The 14,711-nt window shown below is 35.6% G+C and overlaps 1 protein-coding gene across 4 annotated transcripts in view; it reads left to right on the top strand.

Annotated features, from left to right (window-relative positions):
- Positions 1–8,874, top strand: part of LOC136829321 (uncharacterized) — a 95,787-nt gene extending 86,913 nt beyond the window's left edge. The window contains exons 7-8 of one of the 4 annotated variants that reach the window (XM_067087693.1): positions 5,119–5,211; positions 5,772–8,874. In XM_067087693.1, coding sequence (XP_066943794.1) covers positions 5,119–5,211; positions 5,772–7,066 — 1,388 coding nt within the window. In that variant the 3' untranslated portion in view covers positions 7,067–8,874. The remainder of the gene's footprint in view (positions 1–5,118; positions 5,212–5,771) is intronic. The other 3 variants (XM_067087692.1, XM_067087694.1, XM_067087691.1) reach the window with 3 other exon arrangements.
- The last annotated feature ends 5,837 nt before the right edge of the window (positions 8,875–14,711 follow it).

The raw sequence follows: 14,711 nt of genomic DNA, 5'->3' as shown, positions 1-14,711 counted from the left end.
TCAAAGTTCAAGATAAGTCCAAATTTAGTTGAGTTTAGAGTGCACGTGAGTTTAAAAGTCATTTTGAGTTTAAAATACATTTTGGGTTTGAAGACAACACAATTGGCGTGCAGACCTCGCACAGTCTTATCGAGACCTAGTCTCGCGTGTTGAGAAATTCGATCATGAACGCTACAGTCACTCACGCAAAACAGAAATGACCACAATGGTATGACTTTAACGGGCGCAGTATATCATTGCAAAATGCTTTAGCAGAGAGCGGTATGCAATGCGAAAGTATATTAAGCTAGGTATGCTGACTTGATTTGCATGTAAGGTGAGAAGTAAAAGTCTGTCACGCTGCACGCTAGAGCGAAACTCTGAGCCTTGGGTTCAAGTAGAAATTATTCTTTAGTCTCTGTACACTGATGAATATATTCAAGTAGTCCCCATCTTGCTGTTTTGCCCACTTGATATCAATAAAGCTGGGGAATTTTTTGTCTGGCAATGATTATTGGGCGAGTTTCTTATTACATATCTGTTGGATTGCTAATTTGTGCTAAATATAGAAATGTTTCTTATTTGTGTGAAATTGCAACTGCCATAGTATATACGATCCAGTCATTTTTTAACCAAGCATTGCTAGCATAAATTGCCCTCATTATCAAGTGTGGGGAAATTATCATGTATGTTATTCGTATAGTGCAAAATAATGTCATTTGACGTTTACGTGTATCTTGCTTGCGTGACTTCTATTTGCTTGCTTGCTTTGTTTCTAAGGAGGTTGGGGGTTTCTGGATTAGTGATTGGCTCTAACAGTGTTACAACGTGATTGACTCTCTAACAGTGTTACAACCTTCCACTGTAACGTCTAACAGTTATGAAGACTTTTGTAACTTGAATATTTATGGGTTTGAAAATGAGAACATAATGACACTATCTTGGGGATTGTAATTGAGAACATCTGCGAAATTGAGCGATTGTTACATATAACTGCTTTTTGGTTATGTATATTGTTTACCTTTAAACTTACGAATACATCAAACGCTGAAAGGAAAATATTTGTTGAAATAAGTTGCAACTGACCCTTTCTTTCATATGTCATGGGTGCAGTTTCACAACTAAAATGGAAGATATGTCTTTGTCAGAGGCTGTGATGTGACTTAGAAAGCTTTTCTTTATTAAAGTAACTTACCGACAAGTTTTCTTTTATCAAAGTAACCTAACGACAATTCGCCCTTGGAATTCCTAAATGTGTAATATATAATAAGTATATAAAAATAAATTGTTGTCCCTAGCGCTCAGAAAGAATATATTGGATTGAATATTACATGTTTCGACTCATTGAAAGTCACTGACGTTTGCACCAAGTCGCGAGACTTATAGCAAGGTTTAGCAACGACTTTTTTTTAGGAGGGACGTTAAACCCACGCTAAACACTCTTGTTTTATCTGGATTAGAGGCCGGCATGAGTCGAATGAATAATAGCACCCGTACACAATCCATAAACAGATTTCGTAGGTTTGTGCTCTTCATATATTTCCAACTCCTCGTTTGTGGCCATCGCCGCCAGATATCAAGCTGAGAAGTTCAGGTAAAGAAGCCCTTAGAAGCGGAAGCACAACTTCTGAATCTGCCCTAGGTTAGACGGTTCTTTCTATGCTAATACAGTATAAGAACACTAGGATTTTAAAACTTTGGCGTTTATGCAGTTTGCCGATCATTTTAAGCAGATTATTTACTTAATTTCAATATTCCTGTCCTCTGACAACAGTTCTTATGGTGTTAATTCCACATATTTTTCCATCTTCTGGTCATTGTAGCTTATGTTCCAGTGGTGTGTGCAGAATGTTCACTGAATTGGTAATTGATTTCAGACCCAAAGTCTGTGGGGTTTCAAATAGTTGCACCTTTAAGCTTAAGTGGCCTCTTCCTCTGTTGTGTCGGATTCTGCTGAATACTTCATGCACCTTTAATCTAATGTCTTTCAGAATTCACAGGCATGCGTGGAGGCTCACAACAGAAGGCAGGGACACCACTGACTGACATTAGCTTGTCAAAAACCAACGAATTGTAAAAGGGCGGCATTTCATATTAGCGGAGGGGTAAATGATTATGACTCTGCCTGCGGTGTTGTGTGCTCGATTTTTGTTGACACGATGTATATCTTTCACGAGATGCTTAGTGATACTGCATTTTATGCTGTAATTGTTTCTAATCGAATGATTCTGCACAGTACAGAGCGTGGCCTGAGCATACTGAACTGGTTTGACTGGTCGTACATAGATACCGACCGAGGATAACTAACGTTTAGAAGACTATCTCTATACATGTAGCTTGATGTTCTCTGTTAGCAGACATTCTATCAGACAGAAGACATGAATGATAGAAGCGTTAGCTGGAAAAAGCTAGTATATTTTAGTAAGGAAAAATAGACAGTTCCTTGCACATGCACTCTTGTGTTTGCACTCCACCTGTCTTAGTTTAGATTTTGTAAACTGGTTGGATTGGATCACCGAATATTTATTTAAATCCCACCCACAGTCATCCCGTGCAAACGTGCACAGTTCATTATTGTATCCTAGAATCTGAAAGCGATAAATCCACTGTGTATTGTTTGAATCTACACACATTTATTGCAGCACCTGATATTTCATAAATGCTTTTTGTATAAGTACACTCACTCACATTCACGCCTCATACATACAGCACTGTATAACGATGGAGGAATCTCAGTAAGAAAAGGAGAAAATAAGTGAGGGAAGCTCTTTGTATTTCACTCATTTTCTGCCTGACCAATATCCTTACTGCCCAGTCAAGAACTTAATGTCATAGGTCCCTTTACCGAATTGCTGGAAATCCATCTTAAATTTACTCATTAAGATTGATTCATTTTTATTTCAGACAAACATCAGAACACTTGTTTTTGTGTGCAGATAGTGTCATGCAGGTCCACTCAAAAAACCAGATCAAGGATGCCGTATTTCTCTATCAGTCTAGATTTTTTGTGAGAGTTCCTAGAAATTTAGAACACGATTGGCCCCCTTACTTGTAATATGGTCTAGGCTTGGTAAGCTCTCTGGACAGTTACCTTATCTGTCTTATGCAATTTTGTGTGTCTTTCTCGGTGTGTTTATGTACAGTATGCTGGATTGGTACGTTGTCGCTGTGTGTTTTGACCAAATTTTGCCCATGTTGTAAGCCTTGCTTTTCTGTAATCTCTGTCCAAGTTGTATGTGTACGCCAAATTCATGCAGAGTTTAGAACATTAATGGTTAAGAGAAATCTCGGGTTTCAGAAATACAATCATCCCACATTGCTGTTGATGAATGTTCTTTCCATGATTTTTTATACAGTATTTCATTGAAAAGGACCATTTCCTAAGACTCTAAGCCTCTACTGCTTTGTGCCAAGCTTTCAGATCAAATATTTAGGATTTGATTATTGACTGGTGATTATCGTTTGTTCGTGTTTCTCTTGAGTTTTATGCTTTTGGATAGCTCTTGGAGTCCAGGGAGGTTACAGCGTACACATTATTTCACACTGTGTTACGAGAGAGAGAGAGAGAGAGAGAGAGAGAGAGAGAGAGAGAGAGAGAGAGAGAGAGAGAGAGAGAGAGACTTAAATGAAAGGAGGCTGTGATTCGTAAACTGTCCTTATTTATGTTATTTGGAAAGCGAGGTAGAACCATACACAAAAGTTCAGAAGGTAAATTAACACAAATAAGGACGATATTCCAGAATATGTAACATATATGAACTTTCAAACTACCCGTCCTCTACAGAAATTCATACATGCTGAATATGTCATTGAAATCTTCCATTGTTTTGGCACAAGGTCAGTCAATCCCTCCAGTAGGCTTTCAAATACGAATTGCCATCATAGGTCCAAATTGGGGCTGCTTACCATTTGGAACTTACAAACTCAAGGTCCCTTTTAAATTCTCCGTTTCGAAAATCGACCTTCCACTTAACATTGAAAACTAATAATTTCCCCTAAGTTATCTGCAGTCTGTAGTTTCGTATATTTTTTCTACTTTTAATTTTCCCAATGCATTAGATCATTGGTAACTATGAAATAGCTTTAAATAATAAAAGCATGTTGTTGAGTTATTGTTTTTATTTTGTCTTGAAAGTATCTTAGATATTCTTATCTTTTACCCATTCTTAAGTCTTCTTTTTTTTTCTTCCAAGTGTCTGTGATTCGGTTTCTCTTTGGTTATGTGTAGTAATCTTTGTCATTTACAAAGTTTCATCTGTCTTCATCGCTGATTTTCTTTCTCTCAGACACTGTTCTAATTTAGAATTATGTTTGTGCCTGAAAGAACTATAAGCCTATAGTTTGGCCAGTGAAGCAATGTATGTTTCACACACTTTACAATCTCTGGTATCAAGTTATTAGGCAAAATGACACATTTGAACTCGACGTTCAGATGTCTGAGCAGATGGGGTGGCACTTATGCTAAAAGAAATGACTGGCCTTTGCAAAATCAGAGAACCATGAAGGATATGATTAAGTCCATTATCTGTAAGAAAAATTAATCCTATGGACTTCGATCAAGGTCTTCTTCAGAGCAACGCGTTCTGTTAAATACACATTCCGTATTGTGGCCACTAGCGGATCCAGAAAAATTTCAGGGGGCGCCACCAATTTTCATATTATACATACATACATACATATATATAGGTATAATATATAATATATATATATATATATATATATATATATATATATATATATATATATATATATATATATATATATTTCTATAATAGATTTATTATTTTTTCCCATTTTTATATTTCTCATTTGTGTTATTATTACCTAAATCTTCAGTATTATTTGTCATTATTTTTCATGGGTGGGGGGCACGTGTCCAGGTCGTCCCCCCACCCAAGATCCGCTGGTGATTGTGGGATATGGAGTCAATTGCTTTTATTTTCTGCCATGTATTTTCGATTTTGTTCAGCGCACGTGTCTTAAATTTTTAGAATATATTGGCACCGTCCACCAGTTAAAGCACTCGTCATTGTTATATGTTCCACTTGAATCATTTTCTTGCCATAGTCTCTGTACCTTTTGATATGTGTCAGCAAAAGTTTAGGATGAATTTTAGTATGTCTTTCTTTTCCATTCCAGGTTCAGTTTATGGGCGACAGGACAGCAGGAATAGCAACATGGGAAGGATAGTGCTCTCCTTCCGCCGGTCGTTATTCAATAAGGGAGTTGTTGGTATGTCAGTTTTGGTTTTAGCCACCTTTGTGTATTCTGTTGAGAACGACATACTTGAATAAATTCAGTCAGCAGCAATTAAACCTTATTTTATCCGATAAGACTGCTAACTTCCGATAGCATTGAGCATTCACTGATGTAACGTTTGTAAGATAAAATTTTTGATGCGAAAATAAGTTTTTCCCTTTGATTAGAGTAATTAATGTGGTTATTGAATGTTGAGACTTTATGAGGATTAACCTCCCCATAGTGTCGGATCTCAATGTTTACTGCGATGCCTCATAACTAATTCAGTCTGGAATGATTTGCTCCTGAAGCATTTGGAACTGCTCAGAAACTTTTGTGCCGATCCAGAAATAATGGAAAGGATGCTGTTACTCACGGTGTGCATTCATTTCTTATGCAGCAAGCCAAAGGCTCTTATAGCTGCCCTGAAAGCCTCCACAGAACAGAAGGTCCATACATAAAGCATAAAAAAAACTAGAGTAAAGAGGCGTCAATGTAGTAGAAAATATATAACTTACAGTAACAGTCTTTTAAACGTGGGGTTTTACTTTCAGGGAGAGAGAAGATGCAGAATCTTTCCTTCCATGGGATTCAAAGACAACCCAAACCAGCAGCAGGAAAGTTCTCTCCAGTTTCCAGAGTTGGTAGCAACAGGACAGATGGCACTCCAGAGAGAAGAAACCCTCCAAAGATAGACCAGATGCATCAACAGCTTTACAAAGAGGACACGAAGACTAACCCCGTTGCCTATAAAAACATGAACACAGCATTTAAAGTTCAGATATCCCAAAACGTCAACAAAAAGGCCGAATTCTGTGATTCTTGTAGTTCAGAAGTCAAGCCAAACAGAAGCGTTTCTGCACTAAGTTCAGTAAACAGAACAGCCGAGGAAGGAGATGTAGATGAGGTAGCGCAGACTGATACCCAGGTGACTGAAAAAGACAACTCCGCTGACGTGAATAATTTCAGTGGGCATCCACAAATCGATAATGAGGAGTCTGGAACTCCGTGCAATATCACACCGCACACACTGCTTCTTTCTCACGATTACAAAATAAGTGCTTCGCAACCCGATGTTACAATGCACCCTTCTCCAAATCTCAATATTTGGGTTGGGGGTTCGAGGATTAGCAGTAGTAATCGTGATATTCTTGTTACAACACTAGAAATCGAAGATAATCAGATAAGGTCCGTATCAGTCGGTGATGTGAGGGTAATGTGTCCCCCTCCTACACCCCCTGAACTATCCCCTACACCCGCTGAACTATCCCCAGCATCTTGTCCTGAAGTACAGAACACATGCTTAGATGAGGACTTACCTCATCAGCCCTCACAAAAATTCAAACGTAAGTTTGTGTGGCAACCCAGCGTGGATACTCTCTACGGCTCGCCTGTTATATCTAAACGAAAGTTTCACACGAGAAAAATGGGAGTGAGTGGGGGAATGGACACTACAGACAATTCAGACAGATACGAACCAGTTCCAAGGGAAAAGAAATCCAGCACGGGTAGCCAAGGCCCCAGTAAGAAAACCAGCACAGGGAGCCTGGGAACCGGCAAAAATCTGCTCGTGACCAATCTTATCACAAGTTTCAAGAAGTCCCTTACAGATTTGTTTCACAACAGCGAGGATGATTCACAGATGCTGCAACCTGAGGCCCCAAGTGTGATTTGTGCAGGTGTAAGAACACTGAGTGAATCAGGAGGAGTTTATCATAGTTGTTTACCTACTGATGATAACATGGACGCAGCAGAGAAGAACCTCACTGATATTATTGTTAAGCAGAGGTCGAGATCTTGTGAGGGAACTGCAGACGTTTGTCTAGATGCAAGTGATGGATATATGTGAGTTTCGTAGATTGAGTGATTTCTCTGATCTCCCCTCTTAACACGGAGTCATGTTTGTATGTAAATGTACAGTATAAAAAATATTTATATGTGGCTTTTTATGCATATATGTATTTGTTCTTGAATTCTCATAGTCAGTGATATAATACTCGATTATTATTTTCTTATTACACTCCCACAATTAGACGTGTCAGGAAAAGCATTTAAGATATGTCATTGCATGACGAACATTTTTATTAATGTACTTAATGTATTATCTGTACACAATTGTGTGAGTCTCTTGAATTTGTACAGGGGACCACATGAAATGATTAAGACTGTGACTTAATTTTCAGCTCTTGTCATTCCATATGTATCTATTCATTTTTCTAGCTTAGATGATTTTAAGGGAGGACAGATGTATTCGACTTGTTTCATAAACGAGCTCGGTGTAGCTGTGGTCCGGACCTTTGAATTAGTCGCCATGAAAAGCTTGTCTATCTATGGATGCCAGTATTCATCAGTAGCTTTGATGGAAGATATGGAGAAACTCTTTGTGTGGGAATCACTTGTTCCTTACCACCTCTCAAAGACATCTCTATAGCATATAAAGTATTTGTTGGAGGATTTTGCTGAACCATAATTTAGACCTTAATAGTGCGAGTGCATTTGTCCACTAATAATTAGCTTAGATTCACTCTTGTTTAGTCTGAGAATATCATTTTTTAAAGGTCTGATGTGAAACAAATTGAAGAAAAAGACTGTACTGTAGTGAAGTCACCAATATTCAATAAGAGTTCACCTTCCTCACTGGTAATACCTGACTATGATTGCTTTATATTAAAGACTTTACTGTTAATGTGATGTTATACACTTGCCATAATTATCATAATATTATCGACATATGATATTATATATTCATCATGATTTGCGTAACTCCATTTCATCATATATGTTTTTCATTGCTTGTTCATATTCTGCAAAAGTTTTTTAACTTTCGTTAAAGTAAAGGCCATTTTCTACAGGATAGAGAAGACGCCGGTGTTTCCTTTCATTAATGTAACATTAAGAAAGCCAAAGTTATCGTGCTTATTGTTACGTCCTTTTTTTCAGATCTGTTTAGACAGTAATGAAAAGAATAATAACTTTGTGTGTGTGTGAGAGAGAGAGAGAGAGAGAGAGAGAGAGAGAGAGAGAGAGAGAGAGAGAGAGAGAGAGAGAGAGAGAGAGAGAATTAATAACTGGTGCTACAACAGGAAAAGCCATATTGGACGAATAATTACTGACTCTAATAAAAAACAGAAACAAACCTTGACATGGCATGAAAAGGTTATGGATCACACTAAAAGCTTAAGCTCACCATATCCCTTTATGCAGTTATATGTGTTGAGTCGATTATTGATAAAAATTTAAAATAGATACTTTTACCATTAGTTGTCAGTTATTCTAAAATGAGTGAAAGGAAAACAAAATTGCTATCCATTCTGTATATGTAAAATATGTGAGAATATGGGGAATGATGACAATGCTTTTGTGAGTTTTCTTTTCTGATCCTTCAAAAAAGGTAACTTAAATTCCTTGATCTAGACAATCATGAAAGTTGTTTGAGGTAATAAGAACTGTCTTCGTTATTGAAAAGGTGCTGTTTTACCATATTAATGGAGAACACTACCTTTCGTAATACTAGAAGGCCTATGGATTCAGCCTCTCTCAAAATCACTTTTCTGAATAGAATTATGTTTTGTGTCCCACTTACAAATATAAGTAGATTGAATGCCCACAAGTACTAACCATGCAGGGAGATAGTGGAACTTGAAGTATTTTCATATAGTGAAGTGACCAAAATTTTTAAATACTGAATGTGTGAATGGGAATTAATTATATATATATATATATATATATATATATATATATATATATATATATATATATATATATATATATATATATATATATATATATATATATATGTGTGTGTGTTTGTTTGTGTGTTAATTTATGTACACATACAGTATATATATACACATGTATATTATGTATATATATATATATATATATATATATATATATATATATATATATATATATATATATATATATATATATTATAATGTATAAATATATAGAGTATATGTATATATGTGTGTGTGTGTGTGTGTGTGTGCAAATGAATGAATGGTTAAAGTCACTGTCGTCCTACTTCTAATCCAAAAGTAGAGTTTGAATCCTGATCAGGTTACAAGGATTTGTCATATATAATTCCCTTGGGTGTAAGTTATTCCCAAGGTAAAGGGAATGAGATGTTAATGGGTTATCTCTTGCTTAATAACTGAAAGTACTCTATAAGATCTGTATAAAATTATAAAATTAGTGAGTATATGTATATATTTACATTTGTGTTTATATATATATATATAATTATAATTATATATGTATATATATATATATATATATATATATATATATATATATATATATATATACATATATATATGTGTGTGTATATATGTATATATTTATATATATATATATATATACATATATATATATATATATATATATATATATATATATATATATATATATATATATATATATATATTTGAAGATATATAAATATATAATATACAGTATATATAACTATGTGTGTGTGTGTATCTTTGCTAGATGTGTTGTTAATACTAGTGTTTAAGGAGTATATAAGCGTAATATATAACAAAAATTAATTTAAGAAAATTGTCACAACATTTAAAGTAAGAATCTTGACAGTTCTCACTATATAATATTCATGTTTCGTTCATCGATTTTACCGGAAAAGACCATGTTTATGCTAATAGCTGTAGTGAATAACATATATCAGAACGATTTATACTGATTCTCTAAGTATTATTCATCGTGAGTGAACATTGAAAGATACACCATAATTTAGTTTTCTTGCCTTGTCTTTGCCTCTTAAGACTCCACTTTTTACAAAGTGTGTTTTCCCACCGGATTATGTAGCCGCTCATCTCTCTGTTTCTTCTCTCCTCTAATATCTTAACCTCCTCTCTTGAAACGTTCATGATAACCATTGTTTTGTTGGCTGCAGCCTTTCCTGTTACTTAATGACTCTTGACCTCGGTAGAAATAACTGCACATCTTTACTTCAAATGGGAAAGTTTTTTGTACTGTAAATGACTATAAAAGCTTGATTTTGTCTTCCTCTGGGGAAATTCAATCCTTTTCCAAATAATTTTCAGTAACTTATATAACTTTCCGTCTTCCCCCTTTCATCTTAATAGACACATCTTGCTCTCCTTTTTAAAATTCTCCCACTTCATCTCTCATTTCTCCCAATTTCATAATCTGTTTAATAGACACTAGTATGATTCTTGTAATTTTTCTTCCCATTACAGTAAATTTTTAATTCCTGTACTTCTTTTGAAATATGCACTGGTTTAAAGTGCAAATATGCACTGGTTTAAAGTGCTTAGGTAAAGGTAACTATTCAAATCCTTCAAATAACCCTCAAAATATTAATCTCTGCTTGCACAGAAATAATTAAAACTTGACTCAACCTGCTTTCTCAGACACGTTGAGTCCTACGCTCTTCTTTCAGTTAACCATAAGACAGGTCAGTGTGAGCTGTCTTTATGTTTTTACTAGTTGGGGCAACATTTGCCCCCTTCCCTTTTTTGGTGGTGTTTTTCATTGTTCTGTTATTTCACCTACACTTTCTATTCTCCAGTACAGTTCATACATTATTCATACTTTTGCTGATTATTCAGTCCTCAGTTTTTCTGTCATATACATAATTTCATTTTACTCTTTTTACATAAGTCACCTCTTTGGAAAATAGCTGAATGGGCAACCCATCACTTAGCCATGTTTTGTATGTCGAGAAACAGGTTTTACCGATGACTTTTGTATCGAAAAGACGAAACAATAAACCCTTCACATCTATCCACATTTTGTATGTTGATGTTACTTTGAATTTGTTGGGGAAGTTATATAATTCAAAATGCCAATTTTGCTCTCACAAAAGGAATTTTTTTATAAATGTTCTCATTCCTTTTTCCTTCTTAGTTACTGAAAATTTATATTGATGTAATTGCATTCCCTTGAGGATGCTGTAATGCTTTCGTTTGTAGGCTGTACAGTATCATCTTTCTGATTTTGGACCCAACTTTGAGCTTTAAATTATCTTTCTGCCATAAAATGCTTTGGTGTTTCTTTTCTATTGTTACTTTTTAGCGGCTTGGGTTGGTGAATGTCCTTCGCTCCACGGCAAAACTTACAAAATTTTTCCGTGTTTCTGTCTCTCCATAGGGGGGTTAGTGTCATCAGTGCACCTCATACAGTGCACTGTGGGCAGTATTTAAGGATCTTTGCAACGTCCCTTCGGCCCCTTGCTACAACCCCTTTTATACTTTTAACTGTACCTCCATTCATAATCTCTTTCTTCCATCTTGCTATCCACCTTCTCCTAGTAATTGTTTCATAGTGCAAGTGCGAGGTTTTCCTTCTGTTACACCTGTCAAACCTTTCTACTGTCAATTTCCGTTTCAGTGCTGAATGACCTCATAGGTCCCAGCGCTTGGCCTTTGGCCTAAATTCTGCATTCCTTCCTTCCTGTTTCTGTCAGTTTTTTTGTGATTCTTGTTATCCATCATTTAGGAAGTGGGTCTCATCATCCTTTCAGTGTTAGACCCATCCATATTTCTTTTCCCGGGGGGGCTGACTCAGCAGTGGGCATTATGGGTCACACTCTATTGCCCTTTATCAGCCTATCAGGATTACTTACTAAGACAACTCAAACTTCTTCGAGAGAAAAATTAATGTTTAAACACTTGAAAAGGAAGAAAAAAGTATTCATATCTGTAGTCAGCTTCTTTTAGTTTGCTAATAGTTTGTTGATTTCTCAGTCAACCTTTTATAGTTATGTGCACTATTAATTCTTTTCTAAGTGTTTAACCTACAAATATAGCAAGATGACAGTGCAAATATATTTTCATTGAATGTAACACCTTGTACCAAGAAATACAACTAAGCTATATGTAGCAGGTAATGGTCTTGATATCTGTACAAATGTAAATACAATAAATATGAAACAAAAGAATTTTATTTATCCTTGTTAATGAATATTTGTGACAGCTGGAAATTCCTTTCATTATTTTCATAGAAAATTATAAAAAAGTGAAAAGAGTTTTGCAAGCATAACTATGCTTGATTTCCACTCATATACTGCTGCTTAATTTTAAACAAAGGCAGGTGCTTTAAAAGTCACATATTTATTAACACGTCTTACAAGTTAATCCCGTGGCGCAATTTGCTACGTCTACAAAATACACGTATCACTGTAATTTTGATTACCCTCACCCTCCATATTTGAGTTTATCAGTTTTCTGTAATTAATCTTAAGAAAGTTTTTGGTAGTGTGAAATTTGAAAGTAAAACACTGAAATTGATAAAATGTCGGGAATATGGCAAAAAGAATAAAGGTGTATATTTCTCTAACTCAATTTCCCTTGATTTAATGTACCTCGTAAAGTCATTATCATCATCTTTCGACCTTATTAGTCCCACTGTATAGGAAGGTCGGCCGCTCGAGTCAACTTTTTCCATCTATTTCTATTCCTTGCATCTTCTTCCCCCAGTCCCACTACACTCGTATCCCTCCTCATCACATCCATCCATCTGATCCGCTGACGCCCCACCCTCCTCCTCCCCACCAGTGGCATGTTCTTATCTCTTTTGATTGGTTCCACCTCCTCTCTTCTTATTACATGGCCATAGTATCTCAGGCAAGCTTCCCTCTCTAGCCCTCTCCTTTACATTACATATACCACACATTCTTATGTCTTAACTCTCCCTTCTTTCCATTCCAGCAATCATCTCACCATCCTCACCTCTGTTCTTTCCAACAGTTCCTCCTCTTTCCTCTAAGTGCCCAAGTTTCTGCCCCATATAATAATACGGGGTTGATAAGTGTCTCGTAAATCTTCAATTTGTGCCTTAATGGTATCAGTGTCGTAGCTGGCATTCCATAAGGGGGTTGGCCCGGTTGGCCTAGATGGGGCCAAGATATTTGTTGGGGGGGACCAAAGGAAATTACAAAAAAACTAATCCAGTTCTGTAATTAGTAAAATATACATTCTCGAATGTATACTGTATATCCATATGAATGAAGGAAAATAATGGTATTAGTAAACCTGCATTTGAAATGATAGATCTCAATTTTCAATTAGTTTTCAACTCTTACCATATGCAAATGTATCAAATATTGTAATGTAAATTTCTCAACCTTATATTCAAAAGTAGCCTAATTTCTGTTATCAAGTTTTAATTTTCAACTATAGTATAGTAATATCCTTGTCATGTAAATATATCAAAATGGTGAATATCATCAATAACACAAAAGACTTATGACCCTCCAAAATCTCTTCAAAATTTCAACCCATCCCATTCTCTCTTCTTCATCTCCTCTCCCTGGAAATTAACTCTAAGCAGCAGTAACAAATTGCATTGCACTTATTCAAAATTGTAACTATAGCTTCAATCACTTCATACTCCTACATAAGTTGATAACATTAAGTTGGATCAAAATATCATGAACAAACGTCACTTGTGTTAAAAACCTATAACTGTAATTCTTCTTTTGACCGCCAAAGGGTTAAAGTTTAGCTACAAAGGGAATTTCTACTGGCGGGGACCACTGGGGCCTGTCATCAAGCAAGGGCGTCCCCCTCCCGGCAACAGCGACGCTACTGAATGGCATTTTCTTGTCCAAAACAACTCCAGTTACTTCTCTCCATTTTTGCCATACTTCTTTCACTCTGTCTCACTGCTTTCTCAGTACTTCCCTCTCTGTTATTATTGATCCCAAGTAGTTAAACTCGTAAAGTAATTATCGTTGATGAAATATTAGCCGCGAATTTCCAGCTTTTAAGTATATATCGTCAACTATTTTTCAGTTCCAAGCTCTCGACATGAATTTTTATTTTGAATTCATTAATCGTAGAGTGGCTTTTAACTTCAAAGATAGTTACTTAAGTGAGCTTTAAAAGCATTAAGGAATTAATTATTAATCTTGAAAAAAGTCGTCATTCAATCAGAGCCTGTATATACTTTGATTCAATCACAGTTCCTGGTTGCTAAGCGCTCGCTCCGCGAACACAGTTGCGGTGGTCTTGGTAAGTGCAGATCTGTTCAACTTGAAACAGTTGCTACGTCAACAAAATACACGTATCACTGATATTTTTCTGTCATGAATGGACTTAACAATTTTACGTAATTAATCTTTCAAAAACTCCTTGATAACTTTATTTAAATGAAATTAAAATGCTGAAATAATAAAATTCAAATTAAATTCGTTGTGCACATTTTTTCCTAATTAGTGGAATTTTTGTGAGAAGCAATATCATCAATGCTTATATTCTTTCACAAACTCACTGAAGTAATGAAAATATTAACCCCGAGTTCCCATTTTTTAAGTATCATAAAGTCAACGTTTTCACATTTAAATTTACATATTAAAGTCTGAGATAGCGACGCTGAGAAGTTGAAGATATTATCAAGGAAACACTAAAATAAAAGAAACTTGATTCACGAGATATTTGTATCCTGATATCGAGACTACAGTCTACCCCAAAGCCACATCAAAGTCCTTCAAAAGAAGGAAAACAAGC

This window comes from Macrobrachium rosenbergii, chromosome 44 (genome assembly GCF_040412425.1).
Source record: "Macrobrachium rosenbergii isolate ZJJX-2024 chromosome 44, ASM4041242v1, whole genome shotgun sequence".
Lineage (NCBI taxonomy): Eukaryota > Metazoa > Arthropoda > Malacostraca > Decapoda > Palaemonidae > Macrobrachium > Macrobrachium rosenbergii.
This window is presented reverse-complemented; position numbering and strand designations above follow the sequence as displayed.